Source organism: Phyllostomus discolor, chromosome 6 (assembly GCF_004126475.2).
Source record: "Phyllostomus discolor isolate MPI-MPIP mPhyDis1 chromosome 6, mPhyDis1.pri.v3, whole genome shotgun sequence".
Classification (NCBI taxonomy): Eukaryota; Metazoa; Chordata; class Mammalia; order Chiroptera; family Phyllostomidae; genus Phyllostomus; species Phyllostomus discolor.
In genome coordinates this window covers 71,202,970-71,228,645 of record NC_040908.2, presented here as the reverse complement: position 1 = coordinate 71,228,645, position 25,676 = coordinate 71,202,970, and the positions used below count along the sequence as shown (strand labels likewise).

The 25,676-nt window shown below is 37.3% G+C and overlaps 1 protein-coding gene and 1 pseudogene across 1 annotated transcript in view; both read left to right on the top strand.

The window, feature by feature from the left end:
- Positions 1-358: 358 nt before the first annotated feature.
- Positions 359-3,725, top strand: LOC114501032 (annotated as a pseudogene).
- A 1,650-nt stretch (positions 3,726-5,375) lies between these two features.
- MRPS9 (mitochondrial ribosomal protein S9) overlaps positions 5,376-25,676 on the top strand; it is a 53,955-nt gene continuing 33,654 nt past the window's right edge. Inside the window, exons 1-2 of the mRNA XM_028516193.2 lie at positions 5,376-5,559; positions 13,510-13,689. Of these exons, the coding sequence (XP_028371994.1) occupies positions 5,425-5,559; positions 13,510-13,689 (315 nt within the window). The 5' untranslated portion in view covers positions 5,376-5,424. The remainder of the gene's footprint in view (positions 5,560-13,509; positions 13,690-25,676) is intronic.

The window sequence follows — 25,676 nt, the reverse complement described above, 5'->3', positions numbered from 1 at the left end:
ATCAATAGAGTTGGTTTCTCCTGAGGCTTATAAGGCAGAATTTGTTCCAGCTCTCTTTCTTTGCTTTCTTTCCAGCTTTTTGCTTCTGGTGACCTCAGGTGGTCCATGGCTTGTAGATGCCCATCTTCTCTCTGTGTCTTTACATTGTTTCCCTCTGTACATGCCTGTGTCTACATGCAAATTTCCTTTTATTACAAGTACTATTGTCATATTGAATTAGGACCAGCCCTAATGACCCCATTTTAACCCAATTACTTCTGTAAAGACCTTATTCCAAATAAGGTCACATTATGATATTTGGGGTGACACAATTCAACCCACAATTCAGTCAGATAATGTTGATGCCCCTACTGCAGGGATGGCACTTTTGAGAACCTCTGGTCTAACCCCCACTCCTAGAACCCTTACACTGATGGAAAAGTAAGCTTTTCCATCAACTAAAGGAACCATTAAGTGTCAAAGAGTGAATTTATGGCAGGGCTCAGCTAACACTGTTTTTTTTTTAAATCCACATTTATGGCATTTTGCATGAACCACACTGTGTTGGGTCATCTTTGATCAAATTTCTCTGAGGATCTCAGTTACCTGTGAAGTCCATGAAGCCTTTTTGTTATTTCTAGGCTAAGGTTTTTTTTTTTATATTGATCCACAAAGCTCTGAAGATACAGAGATGTTTTCTAGGAAACCTTTAAAGGGGTGTGTGTGTGTGTGTGTGTGTTTATTTTATGGGGACTACATCATTCAGCATTTAAGCTATTGAACTGGTAGGAAAAGAGAGAGAGAGAGAGAGTAAGTGTGGCAGACACCAGCCAGCAGAGTCCACCTGTTGTGGCTGAAAGAGAAAATAAGTGCACAGGAGACAGCAATCCTGTGGAGAAAAAGGGGACAGCACAACTACTCTCTCAAGGGGAGAGTGCCTGTGAATGTCTTGGCCACTCTCTCAAAAGGAGAGCGCCCCGACCCTTGCCTAGACAGGCTTTTATTATTTTTCTAGGGTCTTACATCAGAGAAAGATTTATTATCTATTACATAGAATATTATTGTCTATATTTTAGGTACAATCAAGGAAATGAAAATAACATGCAGAGGGGAATGGCGATGAGCTGATTAGCTCTGTCCTTGGGAGAATTCACACAGGCTTTGGAAATTACCTTGAAGATAGACAATACACGTTTGTTGTTTTAGACCAGGGTGATGGAGTTTTAGCTAGGACAAGCCATAACAGTCAGTATGCATTTTCTAGGTCTGATTCCCTTGGGAAAACTTGGTTTGAAGGTCTGGCTCCTGCCCACCACTTCACTTCTGTAGGTTTTCCATACAGAGCTGAGTCACATTTGCCAGACTGAAACAAACCAGTCCTCTCAAGTAGGGGATAAATAAAAGATAATAAAGAACAGAGGAGAAAATAAGAAATGAGAAACACAGGAAAAAGAAATAACAATTGTATCAATTTACTCTACAGCCACAGCTTGCACATCTTTCAGTGGGAGTCAGAGTGGGATGGAAGATGCAAATGAACTCCTCCTGTTATATATATCTATAACATTTGTTTAGGAATTCCATAATAACAATAAAACAAGCGCCTCTGTGTTCACTGGTCATCTAAAGATAGCAGCACTGGCAGGGGGATTGATGCTGCTTCTGTGTTCCTTGCTCATAGATATAAATATCCTCCTCCCTGGATATTAAGTATCCTGAAGTTTGGGGTTCTCATTCTTTTTCTTTATTGTTTTACTACGTATAAATAAACCCTTAAACAATGTCTGGTTTAGTTTTGCTGGGTTTTAAACATTATGTAAATGGAATCATGCCATGTAAGTATATGTGAGTGTTTTCCCTCCTCTTGGTGAAACTCATCCATGTTCATACAAGTAATTGTGGTTCATTCATTGCCATTTCTTTATGGTGCTCCTATCCATCCATCCTCTCACCAAATAGATAGATAGTTGCTGTTACAAAAAGTCTTCTATATGTTTCCATGTACACTGTGCAAAAATTTCTACAGGGTATATACCTAGGAATATAATTGATGGATTGTAGGGTGTACCCATCTTAACTTTAGATCATTGATTAGGTTGATTTCAAGAGGGCTGTGCCAACATATACTCCCACCAGCAGCATCTAATAGTTCCTGCTATCTCACATCTTAGCAACATTCGTTGTTAGCCCAACATTTTGTTCCTTTTTGTGTTTACCTTACAATCTGAATTTAGAACCAGACCCTTACATTAGATGTGACTCCACCATATTGGACTTCTGGGACTTGATGAGGAACTGGATGATCATGATACCTAGGGTGCTTGATACTTATGCCATAATAGGTGCTCAGTTTATGAGAGAACAATAAGATGAATCTAAACTGTAGGTGTTTGGTAAAATACAGATCTGTTTAAATGTTTATCAGCACATTCCTGATTCTAATCATTCCCTCTGTCTACAAATTATGTACCCAATGTCAACCTATAATGGTGTATTTGTTCCCAAACTCAAGCTACACAGAAAATTTAATGTAGCAGTCCAGGTGTTGCCCCTAGAAGTGGGAAATGTATCACATTTGCTTTTCTGTAATACAATAAAAGTCTGCAAGATGAATTTTAGAGGAAAAAAAGAATAAAACCTCCACAATTCCTAACCTGATTTCAGTACTTACATAGTTCTTATATGTTCCAACATACTTATTTTTAAAATGGTATAGCATTCCCCCAGTGGCTGTCAACCTTGCTCCTATGTTTCAAGTGGGCACAAGAGCCCCAGAACTTGCACACCCATAGCCACAAACCTGGGGAGGCCCATTTTCAACTCCCATTCTTCTTCTTTGACCAAAACAAGTAAAGAAGGGGTGCCAGCACCTGTGAAGATGTTTCTACATGCAACAGGTTTGCAGTGAGCATTGGCTACTGGGATGATCCTTACATCCAGCATCTTGTGAGACTGTCTGTCTAAAAGACAAAGGCCCCAGAAATTAACAGAGGATATTTTGCTCAAGTCCATGGCATCAGTCAATTTACAAAGGCATTTCTACAGAAGACAGAATGTCATTCTCACACTTTAAAACTTGGGACTTGGATTGATACCACCTTCTGAATATTTAAGAATCAAGATCTTCTCTCAAGTAAATATTTTGAAATTGACTTTCTATTGATAGTTACAAGAAAGCTATACACCATCAAATTCAAGCCTCTCCTATCAAAACCCATATTAGAATTAAATTCAGAGGACACATTTTAAATTGATGAACACACAGATTCAAAGAGATATGCCTTAATTGGAGCAGATCTTCAAGATTTATCTTAACTAGAAGGGAAACTAAAGAAAAGTAACACGAAAACACAATTGTGACATGTGTGATAACTGATTATGTGCTGGTCTACAAGACTCCAGAGTAGTCTGCAAACCTAATCAGGTGGGCAGCCAACAGTTTGAGGACTGCCACTTTCATAACTACAAACAGATGGACATGGATGACTGGTTTGAGCAGATCGTGACTGAAAACCAGCAGAAATGACAATGTGACCTGGTGGGGGTGGAAACCTCAGAAAATATGGTTCCCATTAAATGGGGGGGGAGCAGCATCTGTCATGAATATGATGGATTTGTACAGTAGAATTGGACCCCTTGAGTTCCTGGACAAAATGGAGCTTCTGGAGGAGTACATGCAGCATTATTACCTCTGCTGGGCAACTAATGGAGGAAGGGAGCTAAGTTTGAAGGAGACCACTTGCTAATCTGTTCAAGGCTCCTGCTGAGCTAGAAGGTGCAGTCACTGATCTTCTCAGAGCTAATATGCTCAGTTTCCTGAATGATAGCCAGGTTCCTCTACCTGTCCATCACACACTTGAGAAATCTGTTACTAGGGTTGTCAAACCACTTCTTGCTCCTGTTGACTTACCATTTAAATAAATGTTAGTTTCCAGTTAAATAAAAATGGTATAAATTCTGCTTTACAGACTTATTTGATTGTTTTTACTTGGTTAAATTTCCACAATTAAGTTAAAATAATTTTTTACAATATATAGGAGTTATTTTTAATAACCTATAAAGTTTGGTTCCCAAATGCTAGGTCATGGACTTCTGCCAATTTCTGACAAAAGCTTCACTAGCCTAAAAGGCAATAACAGAAAACAACAGAGTAAGCTTTATGTACAACTAAATGCATCCATTTGAACTATTGATCTTTATTCTGAGATTATGTTAGTTCTACCTTTTTAATGTTAAAATGGTCTGTGTTTTAAGAAATGATGGTGATAGTACATGGCATTTATTTGTTTGAAAACTTTGTACAAAGCTCAGATTTTCTGAGTACGCTTGTGTTTTCATTTTATTGACCCTGCAAATCTAAATGTTCAGAAATCCTTTCACAGCTCTTTACCACTTCATTTAACATGTATCCCATGTGAAGCAACCTGGGAGTTACTGTCAGAAGGACACAGGTCTCAGAAGGCAAAGCATACTTATCTCTATTTAACACGTATTTATTTAGTTCTGACTGAGTTTCAAGTAAGGCTTAGTACTAACACTACAGGGAGTGATGTGCAAAGATAAGCTAAGACAGCATTTTGCCCATACGGGGTTTTTGGTTTACCCTGTTAGCATTGTACAGTTATAAAATATCCTAAACCCTAACCAGTGTGGCTCAGTTGGTTGGGCATCATTCTGCAAGTAAAAAGGTCGCTGGGTGAATTCTCAGTCAGGGCACATGCCTGGGTTGCAAGGTTCAGTTCCCAGTTAGGCACATGAGAAAGGCCACCGATCTATGGATGCTTCTCTCTCACGTGGATGTTTCTCTCTCTTTCATTCTCTCTCCCTTGCCCCCGTAAAATAAATAAAATTTTTTAAAAACAAAGCAATAATGAATGCTTGGAAGCTAGTGGTTTAGCAGTTACTGGAGGTCGGTGGAGACCCTGGACCCTGAAAAATGTGGAAAGGAAGAGAGGAGGGAAAACCCGTGATAGGAAAGCAGAGAGGTAGTCTTGCTTGAGGAAGAGAGGATTGCCCCAGAGTGGGGCAAACAGAATGGAGAGGGGGGTGCTAGAAGGCTGCGCAGGTACCCTTGCCCAGGGTGAGCTAGGTAAAGAAGGTACAGCAGTAGTCAAGGGAAGAAAAGGTTGGTTGAAGAGACACGTGAAGTCAGTAACAAGGGGAACTAGAGAAGGACTTAACTCAAGAGGCGCAGAGGAGGAAAGTGGCCAAGATGAATGGATGACCCACTACCTCCCCAACAGGCTGTCACTGAGGGCCAGAGGGTGGAGTCGGACACTCCCCACAGGCTCACATGCCCTATCAGTCACCTCGGACCACTGTACCCTCCCCCTGTTTCAAACTTCTAGCTGGAGCTTCCAGACCTCGGGAGCCCGGCCCATTAGCGCATGCGCAGTCTCCAGGCCCCGCCTCTCCGCCTTCCTGCTTTGGTTTTCCACAACCAAGATGGCGGCCTCCTGTGTGTCCTGCTGTGCTGCACTTTCCTGTCGGCTCTTTCTCGGGGGCAGGGTTAACCTGGCTCGTAGGCAAGTCCTCTGGAAAGCCGCAGCTGCAGAGCTGCAAACAGTTTTCGGATCCCAGGTAAGGCCTGGGAGAAGTGGAAGAGCTGGTTCTTGTAGTGCAAGGATACGGAGCAGGCGCCGCCAACTTCCCCTGCTGTCTCGCCTGTCCTCATATAGGGACCCTTAGGGTCTCACGTACTTAGTAGAGTTCTGAGGTTGAGAGAGGAGAAGTGGGTATTGGTTTTTAGTGGCCACTCTGGAGGTTGTTGCGGGGGTTCGCAGGGTGCAGGAGGGACTAGAACGACCCTTTTCTTGACTGGCTGCCAGGAGTCCCTGAGTAGGTGTGGTGTTGGGTGCAATCCTACCCTCCTGAGCCGTCCAGGAACGAGCGGGGCCGCTCCACAGGAGGTGATTGAGACCTGGACTTTTGCAGTGGCCTAGAGACTTAGCGTAGAAAGTCACACAGTGGAGAAGATAGATAGTGACTTTTAAAGTGTCTTCCATCTGTGCAGTTTCTGTTTTAATTTTACGAAAACTTTGTGGAGAGATGGGGACCAGACCCTGAGCATTTCATTTAATCCTGAAGGTAGTGGGAAGATGGTAGGATGATACCATTCTCTGACGTGGGATCTCAAAAAGAGGAACCTATTTGAGAGGGAAGAAAACAAGTTTAGATTTGGATATAATTGTATTTTAGGCATCTGTGGGATGTCCAAGTGGAGATTTCCAGTAGGCCCATAGATAAGAAAGTCTTGTTTAAGAAGATAACTGATTTACAAGTCCCGAGTTACCTTGTAGGTGGTAATTGAGGCCTTGGAAATGAATTAGATCACTTAGGGGAGGGTGTACTGAGTGAGGAGTGAGCAGAGAGATAGAGCCCTGAAGGACAAACAGTCAAGGAAAAAGAGCCCCCAAGAGACTGAGAATGAGCACAAGGGAACAAACAGAGTGGGTTGGGTCATGGAAAACAGGAAAATGTTCAAGGAGGGAAAGTGATTAGCATTGCCAAATATTGTGAAGTCAAATACTATCACCCAGTCAGATGGGTGAAAATTTCTCCTTGTTACTGTAATTTTCATCTCCCTTACCATTCTTGAAATAAAGTTTTTCTTTATCCATATGGCAGATGTTTACTGAACAATTTACTTGAGCCAGACACTGTGAAGCAAACAAATCATAGTGAAATAAATAATTACCAGGCAGTATCAATCCTTAGCAATCCCAAATTCCACAGCACATGTTTAACCAAATGAGATACAGTTCAGATATAAGTCAAAGTCTTAAGTGACCCAATCAGACCTTTAAGGATTCTTAAATATTAATGGTTTTTCACTTCCATCTCCAACCTTACTACATAGTTATATTTCTCTCAAGGGCCATGTTTCATAAAACAACATTTTTGTGAGTGGCTAAAACACACCTGTTTTTGTGGGAGTTGGGGGGGGGCAGTCAAAACCCATTATTTATGAAATTCCTTCAGAGATTACAGACAACTTAATGAAGGGAGCATGGAGAATTAGAATAATAATAAAGTGCATCTCATACAGAGTGAGTATTTTTGCATTTTGTTTGTATGTGTAAGAGTAGTAGGTGATGATATAAACAGTATATGTTACTGTGGTTCACAGTGAGAAACACTGATGCAACAAGGGAAAAGAAACAAGTTTTGTTAAGCAATAACTTTTGGGTACTCAGCTGGGACCCTCCACATCAGATTTCCCCTTGCATACCAGTCTTGTGGCACATGTTTCATATTAATACTGAAATATAACTGCAAATATCTGATTGTCCCAAATTTGAGTGGAAGAGGGCATTTTGCTTGTGAATGGCCAACTTTTCAGATTATAGACCCATGACTATCAGGGGTCTGTATACAATGGACTATGAGATTAACCAGGGTAAATACAGAAGAGCACAGAAGTACAATGCGTAATTCAGAGGAGTTGTAATGTGTGGAATGCTGGACGGCTGTTCAGGGGAAGTGATGGCAGAGTCTGTAGGAGCAATTAGGAGTTGTGTGAAAAAAAGATATTTTCTTCTAGGAAGATATAACAGGTACACAAGGCACAGAAATGTACAGAGTCACTGGGTTCCAGTAACAACAAATAATTGGTTATAGCAGTTCTAATCACTATGATAATTGGTGAGAGATGGGATTGGAAAGCTTGACAGTGTTCAGGTAATGGTCTGTTTTGCTATGCTAAGGAACTTGAATGTTTTTATCTCTCACAAATTAGATTATTATGTATATTATTAACAGTTTATAGTCATGGTGTACTACAAAGGTCACCCATGAATTCTTAAATCATATATCAATACATTTAATTTAGGAATGCTAATTTAGCTTCCTGCAATATTTATGACTTATAAGGAAAAGCAGCAGGCCAACTTCTATTTTGAAAGGTATTGCAACAAAATCTTGATAATATGTCCTCTTAACTTTATTTGCTACTAAGCACTTTCTTAGTGCTTAAACTTTCCATTTTTACTGAGCTAATATGCCCTTGTTGAATTGCACTGTCTGCCAGAGCAAAATGATCAATGATGTTTGGTGGCTTAGCCCTTGTATATTTTGGTTTTATTGTAAAAACATTGCGGTTCTCATCTCTCATCGTATGGGCTCCTGGAAGCTGTAATGTCCTGTATTTACATTTTCTCTAATCTCATATCTGTCTTAACCTTTTATTCCTCAAACTATTTTTTCCTTTATATTCACATTAGCAGCAGATTCTTTGTGTTCCATTTTTATCCAGTTGAACAAAAGGAAACTCCTTGATACTTCTGTTAATGCCTGTAAAGTGGTGGGTGTGTAGCATTGGCATTTGGCCAAATTTGGGATTTCACCGCTATGTCAGGATATGTCTGCTTCTTTGGCAGCCTGCTTGCTTGAAATTATAGTTGTCTGACCCACTGCTTATCTTTGAAAAGAAACATATCTGTCAAATTATAGTTATACAATTCCATAAAAACAAAATCTGAAGAAAATTCTCTGTCATAGCTTCTCAGTGGGAAATAGAACCTGCAGGAAAGTTTATTAGGAATTGTACTTAACAGTGGCAAAGCAGATTCTCTCCAATAATTTTTACTGTTCTCAGATAAAGGTCTGGTTGTTTCACATGCAGCCTCTTCTTAGTGGTTTGCACTAATGAATAATGGACTCCTTTGAATGTAAATATTTTTGTGTGAATTCACTTCAGGAATAATTTATAACATTTAATAAGTATATTCAGTACTCTGATACCAATGCTTTGCTGGCTTTGTAACTTTAATAAATTATGAATTTCCATAATGTCATATTCCACAGTATGTACAAATGTTTTTGAAAAGATTCTAAAGATCCTAAAGAAATTGTCTGGAAAATAGCAAATTAGGAACATGTTTTTTTAAGCCCTTTATGAACAATAAACATTTTACAGATACAAAGTTTTTTTTATTTATTCATTTTTAAAGAGAAGAAGTGAGAAAAAGAGGGAGAGAAACAGTAATGTGTAGTTGCCTCTTGCATTCTCCCTCCTGAAGAGCTGGCCTGCAACCCGGGTGTGTGCCCTGACCAGGAATCGAACCTGGGACCCTTTGGTTGGCAGGCTGGCACTCAGTCCACTGAGCCACACCAGCCAGGGCTTGCAGATATTTTTAAAGTCTCATTTATGTTAAAAGTACCGAAGCTGCCACATCATGTCACCAACTCCAGAGAATATAGACAGACAAAAAGTAATTTTAAATGAAGTGAAGAAATAAGTTTTCAGTAATCAACTCTTTTATTTGAGATGATGCTAAAATGTAGGAACAAAAGAAGAAAATGAGAGAGATGAAGAAAATACAATGAAGATGAAGAAAATACAATTATTCCATTTTGTTGAGAAAATAAATTTACTCAACAAAATGGAATAATTTTAACTACGTCATACTATCAGGAACATTTTTAAAAAGGTTGGATGAGGGAACATTCTGTAAAATGGGATAGGACAAGAAGATATAATTAAAAGAAACTGTTAAGGAAAGAATTTTGAAGATAGATCAATGATATAAAAAGCTAAAAACTCAGTGATTGCAGAATTGACAGTGGAAAAAGGGAAAAAAACATGGAGTAAAGGTTTAAAAATCATATAGAACAGGAAAAGGGGGTCAAGAAATAAGACTTAAATAAATAAGTAAAACAAGAAAATTCAATCACCTTAAAAAAATATAAGACTTAAGAAAGGCTGATACATATATGGAGGACGGAATAATAGTTAATTACTGTGATTGAAAAAAGAACAGAATAAGTAGGCAAGAATTCAGTGGGTGTGGCTTTATTGCTGAAGCTAGTAGGAGAAATACATGTCTCCTGGTAGGAGAAATGTAAAATACATTTTATCAGAGGCATATTGATAATCACTAGTAAAATAAAAGCAGGTTGTGTATTGTCTAAATTGCCAGATCAAAAGATAACTTTTTTCATTTTTACCATTTTTATTTTACAGGATATTGTTCTTCTGTTTTCCTAAAAATTATGGGAAAAACTTCTGATATATAGATAATGCAGGGTAAAATCTGTAATAGGGAATATGAGCAAAACAGTATGTTTAAGGAAATTCTAGACAAAATATTCCTGAAGCAATTCCCACAAATCTTTAGCTCTTCCAGAATAACTAAGTTAAAAATAATGCTAAATTTTTTTTGTAATGTAAATTTAAAATTTTAAAGTATTTTGGAATGATAAGTACTTTTAGTTATCAACAAAATAATCAGGTTTTTCCCACATATGTTGGCTTTTCTGAGTAGAAACTTTACAAGAAACAATGTATATTTAGACAAAGACAAAACTTTAAAATATAGTGGCACAAAATTACAATATTTTTAACTACTATAGTGAAATTAAGTTAGCTACATAGGCAGGTGACTGTTTTACTTTTAAAACATACTGAGTAAATCTTACTTATACCATCCCTCAGCTGTCTTAAATAATCATGGCACCAGACACAAAGTCTAGGATATTTCATGACCAACATAAGGCCTTGCTCTGGAGACTTAGGAACTGAAAACACAAATTATCTGCTCCCCTCTACGCTTTAGACAACCATGTTGATCTGTGATAGGGAACCTCCTTAACCTTCCATTTGGAAAGGAGAGGTTTAAGAGGCTCATGGCATTGTTCTAGGAAATCTGAAATTACACTGGGAACATGCCACGATGTCCCACTATTTTTTAGGTATGAGGAATGTTCCCTTGATTAGGACCCAGTTTCTCCTGAGAGTTTCTTCCCATTGCTTTTGGCTGATTCCTCTGAGAGTCAAAAGATAAAATTTTAAAAGTACAGACCATATAGCAAGCAAAAGAAAGAAAACAAAAGGAAGCATAAAAATATATAAAGATAAATACGATTAAAAATAAGACAGTATATGTATTAAAGCCCATTTATGTGTGATATTTTCATGTATTTTTTTTAAAAACTCAGATTGGGTCAAAAGAACAAAACTTACAATGACTCAATTTAAATTAAAAAAATGGGAAGTGATATGCAAATGGGAGTTTAAAAGTGTTGCAATATTATTGTCCAACAGAATGAGTTCAGGATAAAAAGTACTGCACATAAATGGAACACTTTATAATGCTGAAGGTACAGTCTGCCTTTAGATAGAACTCTCCTGAACTAAATAGTGCATTCAGTATACCACTGAAACATACAGAGGATATATACAGGGAACAAAAAGATAATTGACAAAGAAAATATTATGAATAGTATGTAGGTATAGATTCCTCTTTCTTTGGTATTATTCTCTTTGCTCACATCCAGATAAATAACTACTTAAAATTTTTAAATTGTTTTTCTTTAATTATTTTGTTTATCCTTTACAACCACTCTTTGGATACGATGTATGCAGTCTATCAAACCTGTCCCTCTTTACCCTGCAGATCATCTCATGTCCTGTTTCACAAAATAGTGGCCAAAAGACCTAAGTAACCTTACTCTTCCACCTACTCTTCCTCACAAACTATTTTGCTTCTTTGCATGGAAGAGATGTTTCTCATTCTAACAGAGTCTACCATTTCCCCTCTTCTTATGGTATCAATATCATGTCCTCTGAGATTAACAGACTATATCTCTAGGTCAGATCTCTCCTGTGCCTCATATACTGCTACACCCCTCTCCTGAGATGCCCATAAGGCATCTCAAACTCATCATGCCAAAATTGAACACATCACTTTCCTCCCTGATGTAGCTTTCTCTAGAATTCATTACTTCAGTGAATAGAGCCATGATCACTAGAATACTCATTTTCACCTTGTCAGGGTTGTGGCTCATGATTAATGGGAGGTGTAATGGATTTACCTATATTATGAATGGATTGTTTTTGCTACGTACAGAAACATTTGTCATGTTATTTACAAAACCAGTAGTCGAATCATTGTTTTGACAATGGAACATTTAGGAGAATTACCTGTACTCTATGACTGCTTTTTTTTTCTTCCCCAAGTTCATACCTTTGCCATGTTTCTTGGGGCATTTTCACTTTGAATATGGGAAGTAACATTCTCCATTGTTCAAAGAAGATACGGAATCATAAAAAATATATAAAGAAAAGCCTGGAAAAGGTGAAAACAAGATGGTAAAACTATTGGGATGGGGAATTAGTGCTAGTGGCACTTGGCTGTGGGGAGAGGTGGCAGGAGTAAAAACAGGCTCTGTCTATACAAAATCAGGCTGACTATGTACATAAGCCAGTTCTGGTCAGTTATCTACTAATTGATAATTGTTGAACGACAATATAAAGAGAAACTCCTCTGTGCTTTCCTGAGGAAAAGTGAACTATAAAGTTTCATGGAATTTTAAATTGCCCTCTTATTCATCAAAGAGTAGCAAGAAACTGTTTTATCACTATTTTAAAAGAGTTTGACAAGATAATTTTTGCTATTAACTAGATATTTTAATATTTGTCCTGTATTTTTTTCTTTCATTTTCTATTGTAACTGGTGACAAATTACTATAGAATTATTTGAATCTTTTGCTTATCAAAGGAGCAGGTAATGGATTGGGGAGGAAAGGTGCTATGGTGGTATGTATGAGAGAAATAGTTATGTTTGTGAAAGGGAGATGAATGAGTTACTAAGTCTGAATATTGCTTAAGAGTTTTAAAATTGTTGAGGCAGGGATCAGGTTGAGAACCACAAGATTTGAAATTTTGAGAAAAGCCAGGACCAGAAAGATCTGTTCTAGTTCTCTCCAGCTACTGAATGGTCATTTGGAAACATTTTTCCAGTTTTTTCCTTTTGTTGCAGGTGAAATATTAGTTCTTTGGGGGGATATTCCTAGTGCCACAGCATAAAAGGGCCCACAGCAGCAAGTGTGATATCATTACTGATAGCGTAAATGGATGTGAAAGCCTTTATTTCTACAGAGCATATTGAGCCAAATTAATACTAAGAAATTGTCTTGATATTCAGTGAAACAGTTTCTTCGTTGTGCCAGCTTAAAATAAGGACCATGTAATAAAGTTTCAAACTAAGCTACACCTTCTATTTTAAGGCATTTAAAGATAGGCTGTATTTGTAGCCTAAACAAGGTAAGTGCCTTGTAGTCTAAAAGTGCTGTTTCCAAGTACATGTCCCTTTACTTTCACTTCTGCTCGCTGGTTTCTGTCTGCAGGTACCTGTCTCCTTTTAAGGGAGTGGCACAGTTATTCTTCATTCCATATGTGTCAGATATCACAACTAGCTGAGGTTGACCGGTGGGTATCGAATATGGATGTTTGTAGTAAATAAGGAAGTGGCATATCTCTTACAAATATTTTTGTTTTTAATGTGTTAAAATGATAGTAGTTTAAACTACTTTGTAAGCACAGGCTTTAAAAAGCAAGCTTTTGAGTTGGGGACAATTCTAACAGCTTTCTTAACAGGCTTTTACTTTGTTTTCAGACTTCTTCCATCTGAGTATCCTAAAAAGGACAACTGTTTGAATATCCTGTTTTCTTTAGAGACCATTGTCTACAAGATCATTAATTGCTTAATGTAAATTTTTTCTTTTCTTTCCTTTTATGTTTTCTGCTAGATATTAAGGCTAAGACATACTACAGTTGTAACAACAAAGAAAAATGTGGCTTCCTTAAGATGTGAAACGTACACAGTGGATTTTATTAAAAAGCAGATTGAGGAGTTCAACCTAGGAAAGAGACATTTAGCCAACATGATGGGAGAAGATCCAGAAACTTTTACACAAGAGGATATTGATGTGAGTATAGCTACTCTGTTGAAAAGTGATTGCTACAAAGGTATCCAGCCTTTTGGCATCTCTGTGGCACACTGGAAGAATTGTCTTGGGCCACACATTAAATACATTGTGACACGTAATCACAACAAAAAACTAATAACGTTTTAAGTTAATTTACAATTTTGTGATGGGCTTCATTCACAGCCATCCTGGGGCACATGCGGCCCATGGGCTGCAGGTTGGGCACCCCTGATAGAGTTTTAGATATAGAAAGCACTGTTCTCCAGCCTGAGCTGTTTATCTTTTCATAAACTTTAATGAAACTGTCAGAATAAGGAAAATGCCACTATACTTTGCAAGTTGAAACTGTGGTTTCAAAAACAGATTGCTACTCTGTATTTGAAGCATAATAAAATATAGTGAGTTTTAGATTTTTACTTGAAATGCATACTTTCTTTGATTTAAGGTCATAGGAGCCACTGTGAATGCTTATGCACAATTTGGAAATATTTATACAGTAGTGTAGATTTAAATTTGGCTTTCTTACAAAATGATAAAACAAATGATAATAGAAATATAGTCAAGTTTATAGGAGATCCCTTAAGTAAACCTAACCCCCGAGTTTTTATCAACTATATATTTAAATTTTCAAAGTCAGGGCATATTCTAAGTGATTTAAGAACATTATAGACAGGAAACCTGTCCCAGAGTGGGTCTGCATAGGGCCAGCTGGTAGTTTGTGGGTTTTTGGCTTTGTGTGGGAAAGATTTTACAACACTAGCCCAGGGGACTATGAGGATGAATTTCTTAAAGCTGTGGACAGTAAAACAAAGAAGGACTTAGCATAGAAGAAACAATAGGACTTCCAGTCAAGATGAGGCGTAGGTAGACACACTGGGCCTCCTCACACAGCCAGGATAGGGACAACAACAATTTAGAAACAGATAACAACCAGAACTGACAGAAAATTGAACTCTATGGAAGTTGGACAACCAAAGAGTTAAAATAGACACATTCATCTGGACCAGTAGCAGGGTTCGAGTCAGGCAACTGGGCGGAGAGGGGTCGCACCACAAAGAGCGGTGGGACTGGGTGCACGAGGCATCCTGGGCGCGAAAGACTGCAGAGGGCGGACCCTGAGGGCACAGGTGGTGGCTGGCAGACCCCGGGTACAGGATGGCAACCAGTAGACCCAGCAAGGCCACGATTGTGAAGCAAGGCACTACACACAACCCGGAGTCCCAGGGCCAGGAAATAGAGCCTTGGGGCACTGATTGAAAACACCTGTGGGAGCTGAGGTGCCGGGAGAAACTTCCACCCTCACAAGAGTTTGTTGGAGAGACCCACAGGGTCCTAGAACATACACAAGCCTACCCACACGGGAATTAGCACCAGAAAGGCCAAGTTTGCTTGGGGCAAGTGGTGGAAGGGACTGAAGTCTGATGGAGAGCAGAGCAAGCACCATCATTTCCTCTCGGACCCCACCCCCACATACAGCATCACAACCCAGCCACATGGGTTGCCCCACCCTTGTGAATAAGGCTGCCCCGCTTACACATAACAGACACAACAAGACAAAAAAAAAAAAGGCCCAAATGGAACAATATCTCAAAACTCCGCAGCAAATACAAGTAAGTGACCAAGAGATAGCCAGCCTATCAGATGCACAGCTCAAAACCCTGGTAATCAAGATACTCACAGGATTATTGAATTTGGTCGGAAATTAGATGAAAAAATGAAGGCTACACTAAGTGAAATGAAGGAAAATGCACAGGGAACCAATAGTGATGGGAAGAAAACTAGGACTCAAATTGATGGAGTGGACCAAAAGGAAGAAAGAAACAACCAAACAGAAAAGAATGAAGAAACAAGAATTCAAAAAAATGAGGAGAGGCTTATGAACCTCCAGGACATCTCTTTAAATGTTCCAACATCCGAATTATAGGGGTACCAGAAGGAGAAGAGGAAGAGCAACAAGTGGAAAAGTTATGTGAACAAATAATAAAGGAGAACTTTCCCAATCTGGCAAAGGAAAGAGACTTCCAGGAAGTCCAGGAAGCTCAGAGAGCCCCAAAGAAGTTGGACCCAAGGAGGAACACACCAAGGCACATCATAATTACATTAGCCAAGGTAAAAATGAAGGAGAAAATCCTAGAAGCAGCAAGAGATAAGGGGACAGTCACCTACAAAGGAGTTCCCATCAGACTGTCAGCTGATTTCTGAAAAGAGATCTTGCAGGCAAGAAGGGGCTGGAAAGAAGTATTCCAAGTCATGAAAGGCAAGGACCTATATCCCAGATTGCTCTATCCAGCAAAGCTTTCATTCAGAATGGAAGAGCAGATAAAGTGCTTCTCAGATAAAGTCAAGTTAAAGGAGTTCATCATCACCAAGCCCTTATTATATGAAATGTTAAAGGGACTTACCTAAGAAAAAGAAGGTAAAAAACATGTATAGTAAAATGACAGCAAACTCACAATTATTAACATTCACCTAAAAAAAAAAAACAAAAAGAAACTAAGCAAACAATAGGAACAGAACCACAGAAATGGAGTTCACATGGAGGGTTATCACCAGGGGAATGGGAGAGGGAGAGAGGGGGAAAAGGTACAGAGAATAAGTAGGATAGATGGTAGGCAGAAAATAGACGGGGGGGGCGGGGTAGGAATACTATGGGAAATGTAGAAGCCAAAGAACTTACATAAATGACACATGGACATGAACTAAAGGGGAGCAATGAAGGTAGGAGGGGGTGTGCAGGGTGGAGGGGAGTGAAGGGGGGAAAATGGGACAACTGTAATAGCATAAGCAATAAAATATATTTGAAAAATTATTAATTAAAAAAAAAAACAGGTTAGAGTGCTATTCCTGTACCGCTTTTGAATTATAATCCCAGTAAAAGTATGGGTTGGCCAAAAAGTCCATTTAATTTTTTCTGTAAAATAAAATACACATTTTTCATTTTCACCAACAACTTTATTGATCTGGATATTTCGAGTATGTCAGCTATCTCCCACATGGTATAATGAACGTTAATTGTTCTCAATGTTTAGATTTGATCGCTATCAACTTCGGCTGGTCTACCCAGCCATGGAGCATCATCCAGCAAGAAATCTCTGGGACAAAACTTTGAAAACCACTTTTGACATTTTCAATAAGTCACAGCACCTTCTCCATACACTGCACAAACCTCTTTTGCATCTCAGTTGTGTTTTTACCTTTCTTGAAATAAAAGAGCATAATATGTTGAAAATGTTGCATACTTCCATCTTCAATATTAAAATGAGCACACAAAAATTAACCGATTTTGATGTTTTTTTTTTTTCAGTGTACACTGATATGACAGCTGTCACAATACAATTTAACAAAATTGTTTCGGATGAAGTTAAAGACAACTAAGTGCTGCTACAGCCATCTTACAGAAATAAACTAAACAAACTTTTTGGCCAATCCAATAGTAATAATCAATATTACATTTTTGCTAGGCATATGAGAAAAGCTAGCCAAAGAACTTAACAATTTAACAATTTGAAGCTTTTTCTAATTTTTAAAAAAGTAACAATGACATCCATTGGAGGCTTATAATTAACTGCAGAACATCTTTATAGATTTACCATTTTATATGATTTTTAAATATATTACTTTAATCATTTTGTGTTTTTAAGCATTTTACTTAGGCATTTAGTTTTAGGCATCTTTTTGTATACCTTTCCTAGTTATTTGTAAATGGTACTTCAGTATCTCTTTAAGGGACCAGACCAGCATTTTTTGACTGAGCTAGGATTGCTCTTGTAGGTCTAGGTGATTTGTAGTTAAGGACCTCATAGCTGCTGTCTTGTTTTTTAATTTTATGATAATCTGTACAATATTAGAGATATTGAGAAACCTGTATTTTTTAAAGAGTTTATTTAGTTTTAGAGAGAGGGGAAGGGAAGGAGAGAGAAGGAGAGAGAAACATCAATGTGTGGTTGCCTCTTACATGCCCCCTGCTGGGGACCTGGCCTGCAACCTAACCATATGCCCTGATTAGGAATTGAACTGCAACCCTTTGGTTTGCAGGCCCATGCTCAATCCACTGAGCTACACGAGCCAGGAGAAACCTGTATTTTTATAACATTACTTTTATCAAAAGTTGTGTAAGTATTGCACCATCTTTAGATGAGGAGACTGAGGTGAGGACAATTTAATAATATGTATCCTTCAAACAATATGGGTATAATAAGCATCTTGGTAGGGCAGTTATACTATAGATGTGTTTTTCAGAGAGAAATACAGTCTCTGTATCTGTGTGCCTGTAAATTTTCTCTTTCCTGAGACAACTTCATTTGCTGTTTACTTTTTTAAAACTATTTTTTATTGATTATGCTACTACAGTTGTCCCCTTTTTCCTCTTCGTTCCCCTCCACGCAGCACCCCACCACTCACCTGCATCACCCCCCTTTAGTTCATGTCCATGGGTTGTATATATAAGTTCTTTGGCTTCTCCATTTCCTACACTATTCTTAATCTCCTCCTGTCTATTTTCTTCCTACCATTTATGCTACTTACTCCCTGTACCTTTTCCCCCATTCTCCCCACTTCCCCTCCCTGCTGATAACCCTCCATGTGATCTTCCATTTCTGTGATTCTGGTCCTGTTCTAGTTGTTTGCTTAGTTTTAGTTTTTGTTTATCTTCTTTTTCTTAGATAAGTCCCTTTAACATTTCATAAAAAAAGGGCTTGGTGATGATGAACTCCTTTAACTTGACCTTATCTGAGAAGCACTTTATCTGCCCTTCCATTCTAAATGATAGCTTTGCTGGATAGAGTAATCTTGGGTGTAGGTCCTTGCTTTTCATGACTTGGAATACTTCTTTCCAGCCCCTTCTTGTCTGCACAGTTTCTTTGAGAAATCAGCTGATAGTCTAATGGGAACTCCTTTGTAGGTAACTATCTCCTTTTCTCTTGCTGCTTTTAAGGTTCTCTCCTTATCTTTAATCTTGTGTAATGAAATTATGATGTACATTGGTTTGTTCCTCCTTGGATCCAACCTGTTTGGGACTTCTGAGCTCCCTGGACTTCCTGGAAGTCTATTTCCTTTGCCAGATTGGGGAAGTTCTCCTTCATTATTTTTTCAAATAAATTTTCAATTTCTTGCTCTTCCTCTTCTTCTGACACCTCTGTGATTTGGATGTCGGAGCATTTAAAGTTGTCCCAGAGGTTCCTAAGCCTCTCTTCATTTTTTGAATTCTTACTGATTCATTCTGTTCTGGCTGAATGTTTACTTCTTCCTTCTGCTCCAAACCATTGATTTGAGTCCCAGTTTCCTTCCCCTCACTGTCGGTTCCCTTTATTTTCCTTTATTTTGCTTTTCATAGCCTTCACTTTTTTTCTGTATTTTGTGACCATACTCAACCATTTCTGTGAGTATCCTCATTACCAGTGATTTGAACTCTGCATCTGATAGGTTAGCTATCTCTTAATTGTATTTTTTCTGGAGCTTTAATCGGTTGTTTCATTTGGGCCATTTTTTGTCTTGGCATGCCTGTTACATAGTAAAGGGCAGAGCCTTAGGTATTCACCAGGACAAGGCAACCCTCGTAGCTACATTGTGGCACTGTATGTAGGGGAGAGGTTGGAGAGGGAACATTGACCCTTGTTCAGCTCTCAGCCAGCTTTCAGTCACTTCCTCCACTACCCACAAGCAAATTGGGCCCTTCTGGTGCTGATTCCCCAGGTGGGTGGGTCTGTGTATGTTCTAGGACCCTGTGGGTCTCTAAAAAACTCTCCTGTGAGGCTGGGAGTTTATCCCTCTGCCTCAACCCCCATAGGATTTTTCAGTCAGAAGTTTTGATGCTTTATTTTCCCATGCTGTAACCCTGGGTTGTGTGGTCTGTCTTACTCCCCAGTTATTCCTCCTGGTTTTATCCCATGCAAATGTGGGACCACCCAGTCCCCCAGCTGCTGCTTTGCCTTGAGTCCTCTCCACCCCAGCCGCCCATTTCCTCCCCTCCTACCGGTCTGGATGAATATTTCTTCTTTAACTCCTGGAGTGTAGGACTTCCAATGTAATTTGATTTTCTTGCTGTTCTGGTTATTTTTTTATTTTTAAATTTGTTGTTGTACTTCTCTTGGTTGTGTGAGGAGGCCCAGTATGTCTACCTACACCTCCATCTTAGCCAGAAGTACCGTAAAGTTGTTTAGTTTTTTTTGTTTGTTTGTTTTAGGGGGCTGTTTTATTGAAACATACCTTCACATGCCATCTAAAGAATATACTTCACTGGTTTTTAGTCTGTGCACAGAGTTTTACAGCCATTACCTCATTCTAATTGTAGACCATTTTCATAAACAAAACTTTATACCCTTAGCAGCCACTGTGAAACTTCTCCAGTCCCCCAAGCTCTATGCAACTACTTTGTATTTTTTGTCTCTATAGATTTGCCTACTCTGGACATTTTATATAAGCAGCATCATATAAGATGTGATCTTTTGTGCCTGGATTCGTTTGCTTAGTATATTGGTTTTAAGATTTATCCATGTGTTATCCTGTGTCAGTGCATTTCTTTTTAATCCATTCATTAGTTGATGGGCATTTGGATTGTTTCTATCCGGCTGTCATGAATAATGCTGTTATAAACATGTGTAAAAGTTTTTGTGTGGTCATGTTTTCACTTCTCTTAGATATGTACCTAAGAAACCATTGCTAATCCAAAGTCATGAATATTTACACTTATGTTTTTCTTTAAAGAGGTTTATAATTTTAGTTCTTTCCTAAGTGATTCATTTTGGGGCAGATTTTATATGTGGTGTGAGATAGGGTTCCAGTTTCATTCTTTTACTTGAAGATATCCAGCTGTCCCACTGGCATTTGTTAAACAGAGTAGTTTCCCCATTGAATTGTTTTGTCACCTGAAAATCAACTGGCTATAAATATGAGGGTTTATGTCTAGACTGTCAATTATGTTTCATTGACCTGTATGTTTATCCTTATGTCAGTATTACACAGTCTTCATTACTATAGTTTTATAATCAATTTTGAAATTGGGAAGTACTCCTACTTTGTTCTTCTGTTTCAAGATCATTTTGGCTATTATGTGCCCTTTGAATTTCCTTATGAATTTTAGGATGAGTTTCTCAGCTTCTGCAAAGAGCCAGCTAGCATTTTCATAGAGATTGTGTTGAATCTATAGGTCAGTTTTGGGAGTATCACTGTCCTAATATTGTCTTCTGATCTGTGAACTTGGGATATCTTTTATTTATTTAGATCTTTAATTTCTTTCAATGATATTTTATAGTTTTCACAGTTTAAGATTGGCATTATTTAAAGTTTATTCATTAGAAATAATTTTTCTAATGCTTAAATTAAAAGCATTAATTTCTTTTTTAAAAAATTTAGGTAAAATTGTTTCCTTTATTTTTAAATTCTTTTCTTCTTTTTTAAAGATTTTATTTAGGGAGAAAGAAAAAGAAAGAAACGGTGATGTGAGAGAGAAATATCAATCACTTGCCTCTTGCACACGCCTTGACCAGGGACTGAACCTGCAACCCAGGCATGCAAAAGATTACTGGTTCCCTTCCTGGTTAGGACATTTGCCTGGTTTTGGGGTTCAGTTCCTGACTGGGGCTCTATGAGAGGCAACTGATTGATGTTTCTCTCTCACATCGATACTTCTCTCCCTCTCTTTCTCCTTCCCTTCCCCTCTCTCTAAAAATAAAATAATAAAGCTTTTAAACATTGTTCATTGAAATATTACTATTAATAGTTAAACTTTTAATAGGACCTTGAGCTAACATAAATGTAGGATGTCAATTAAGATTCACAAGAATCAGATTTTATTCTGTGTCAAACTTAATACTTTAAAACAGTGATTTTCAACTGATTTACCATGGCACAGAATTTTTAAAGCATGTGATACTATTTAGTCAGGGTCACTGACCTCTTTTCCCTTAGATTGTCAAATTAAAAAAATGACAACAACTAAGACAACAATAACTATCAGGTGTAAATTAGTCAAAGTTATACCTTATTTTGTCTGATTGGCAAAAATATAATGTTTGATGTGTCACAGAATTTTAGTAATTAGTTTATGTGTTCTGTGAGATGAAAAAGTTTGAAAATCGCTGCTTTAAAGGATACAAATTATTGTTTTATTTTTTCACATTAATTGATTTGGGTGTTAAACTAACTTTGTATTTCTAGAATAAACCCCACTGTGTAAGTGTGGATAATCTTTTTTTGTGTGTTTCTGGAGTGGCTTGCTAACATTTGGCTAAGGATTTTTGCTTCTAATTGATTTCTTATCTGCAATTTTCATGTAATGTCTTTGTCACCTCATGATAATACTGGCCTCATACAATAAGTTGGGAAATGTTCTCTCCTCTTTCATTTTTGAAAGAATTTGTGAAGAATTGGTATTAATTATTATTTAAATGTTTTGTTGCATTCATCAGTGAAGCCATCTGGGTCTGGCATGTTGTAAGAGGGATATTTATTTTTATTAGTTTGCTTTTAAAAATTGGACCTTCCCTCTCTCCTGTGAACTGTGTGTTCCTGAGTTCTCAGTAAGAAGATCCCACTATCCAACTGAGTTTATCCTTAGCAGCATGTTTGAGCATTTCTTTACATCCTTCTGGGATGTACCAGTACATGCTGCATATGTAGCTCACTGAGAGAAACAGAATCAGTCAGCAGTTTTGTAATTCTGTCTAAAGGGATAAGTATTTTCACAACATAAGTATTAAAAATGAATTATGTTGTTTGGAATGGTTAGTTCATTGCTTGTATAATTAACCAGAGTATTAGTTTGGGATGTTAAGGTTTATTTTCATGAGAATTTAATTTCTACAGAGTAGACATGACCTATAATTTAATGCAGTTACCTATATAGTTAAAAGTCTAGGCTTACTGTATAATTTTTACTTAAGTAAATAAGGTGCCATTGGGTTTAGATTAAACTATTTATATTTTATGTATTAGAAACTGTTTGTTTATATTGCTTATTAACCCATTGCTAAAATAATAATAGCCAAAACCATCTTGGAATGTATTTAAGTAAAGATTTGTAAGATTTAAAATATTTATTTTTATATATTAAAATATCTGTAAAATTTTTAAGGTGTTTACAACAGACACACATTGGTGTCCCCATCTAGAGTATCCTTTTTATATTATTTAGAGAAGTCTTAAAGGATCCTGTCATTCAGTCAGAAGTAATATGTTTAGTTCTGGTTTTTAAAACATAAAATTGTTTTCTAGAGAAGATATGTTTAAATTGACATCACTAAGTAAATGTAAGAAGTGACAGCTTTTCTGTACTTTCTTTTTAAAGGTCTTATTTATTTATTTTTAGAGAGAGGGGAAGGGAGGGAGAAAGAGAAATATCGATGTGTGAGAGAAACATCAATAGGTTGCCTCTTGCATACACCGCAACCCAGGCATGCGCCCTGACTGGGAATCGAACTGGTGACCTTTCACCTTGCATGTCGACACCCAACCAACTGAGCCACACCAGTCAGGGTGTTTTTCTGTACTGTTGAAACTTTGTGTGTGTGGTAAAAGTAAGGTGATGTTGTTTTGTGTCATTGTACTAATTGAATACGATAAAAAGTCTGTCTTAGACTTAACAAAAAAAAATGTAATGAACTCATCAATTAATATTTTAAAAAGTCTCCAACTGCTTGATTAAAGTATGTGGAATCTTGTAAAATGAAGCTGAATTTCCTGTGTTGTGAGGAATATAGATGCAGAATATTTAGAATTTGGTTGTTAAATGGATCTTTTTGATAAAAATAAATGTATTATAATTGAAGTGACATAGGAAGATGCAGAACCTGGGATAAGAAATTTTGCAGTGTCACTAACATTGTAATTCCAAGCAAGTCACGGCACTGTCACTTGATTTTCTTGTCTCTTAAGGAATAACAGCTGCTTACCTACCTAAGAATATAACTAAAGAACAGGAGTTTAATGCACTGTGTTATTCTCATACAATTAATTGTAATAAATAAAATCTACCGTAGCTTGAATTACGTACTAGTTTTCTTTTTTTTATATTTATTTATTTTCATTGGCGGGTGTACTGTACCATTCATTTTAAGTCTATTTACTTGTTAGGGTTTTTTTTTTTAAGATTTTATTTATTTACTTTCAGAGGGGGAAGGGATGGAGAAAGAGAGAGAGGAAAAAAAACATTAATGTGTGGTTGCTGGGGGCCATGGCCTGCAACCCAGGTGTGTGCCCTGACTGAGAATCGAACCTACAATGCTTTGGTTCGCATCCCGCACTCTGTCCACTGAGCTATGCCAGCCAGGGGCACTTCCTAGTTTTCCAATTGCATTTGTCACACAAATTTTCACATCACCTGAGACTAAGTGTTGGAGAGAATAATCTGAAATACTGTTGAAATACACTGATTTATCACTGAGTGATTTAAACTGGAGGTTGCATTGTATAGTCGGTTGGTGTTTTGTCTCACCCTCTAAAAGCCTGTGCAGGAGGGAGTGTTAGCCATTTGCCTGACACCAGTGATGTAATTCTGCTGTGCTTGACTTTTCTACACGTGATTGGTCTGCTTCACTGTCTCACATATCAATAAACTCTTTTGACATTTTTATTAAATTTAGGGCTCCCTCTGGCATCTGAGTATATATAAAAACAAAGAGGACAGTGATAACCATTATCAAGGCATTAAAATAACTCACCCATTATAGTTCCTGTTTTCATTTGTTTTTGAAAATATTATTTTTGTAAGAGTTTCAGCTGTGTGTATAATTTGAAAGAGACATTATAGCTGATGGGTCTTATCTAGCATTTCCATACTGACAAAATGCTTAATTACTTCTAAAGACAAAAAAAAAATCATTTGACATCCAAAATCAGGAAAATATTTTAACCCTCCAGATAATCTGTGGAAGAACATTATGATTGCTGTTTTATATTTAGAAGTTACCATTCTTTTTATAATGTGTTTTTTTAACATATAAATTAAAATGAGCTACAGTGACTTTATTTAATATGATCAGGAAATTAGATATTCCACAAAAGGGAATTTTCCAGATAAGGAAGCCTATTTTCAATTATTTGTGATGAAAAATACCACTACTTACTAAACACCTCTTTTTTATATATGTGCAGGATGCTCTCGGGGAACCTGGTACACATCACTACATTTAATGTTTATAAAAACCTTATGGGGTAGTTTTTATTGTTTAAGAAACCAGGTCTGTACAAGGTCTTTCTGTACCCAAAGTCTGTTTTTCTACACTTTTAAAGATTATTTTTGGGGGTAATGTTTTCTAAAATAAGTTGTAGTTTCCCCAACCTTGTACAATAGAATATAATGAGTATAACTTAACATTACAGTGCCTTAGGATTTTCCTTTTTATCATGGCTGTAAAACTGTGATTCCCAGCTGTGGCTCCTAGTGAATGTTTGTCTTTGTATTGAATGGCCTAGCTATGCTTTATTCTGATTCCTGCCATCTCCTTTCCTATCACAATGTCTATGCGCATGTGTGTGCCCCGGCCTTGCTCTCATGACTTCCCACCTTCTGGTGTAACTAAACTTTTTAGGCATGTGAATTAAAATGAAAGGCCAATGGACTCAGTATGAGGACCTATGTGCCCTTCCTACGAAGTAAAATCGTAAATTTATCAATATGGCAACTATTTCTCCTCTTCATAGTCCTTTTTTGATGATTTCTAGGTTTACAACTTTATTCAGGGTTGAACTTGAATAGAAATCTGGTCTCTGGCCTCACTGAGTATATAGCATATGTAATTTATGTCTGAAAATTATACTTAGCTAATTTTATATACTAGTGTTTTCTTAATAAAGTTTTAAAAAGTGTTCAGATGTGGGTTGGTAATTTTTTTTAAATCAGATGAAATTTTATGAATAAAAATAATTCTTGTAACTGTTGATACTTTAAAGTTAAATTATTTAGAAACTTTTTAATTCTTAAAGCTACAGACTATCTGCTAGAAATTTTTTTTTGCAAAATTACTTTGCTGTATTTAATGCTCAATCTTGCT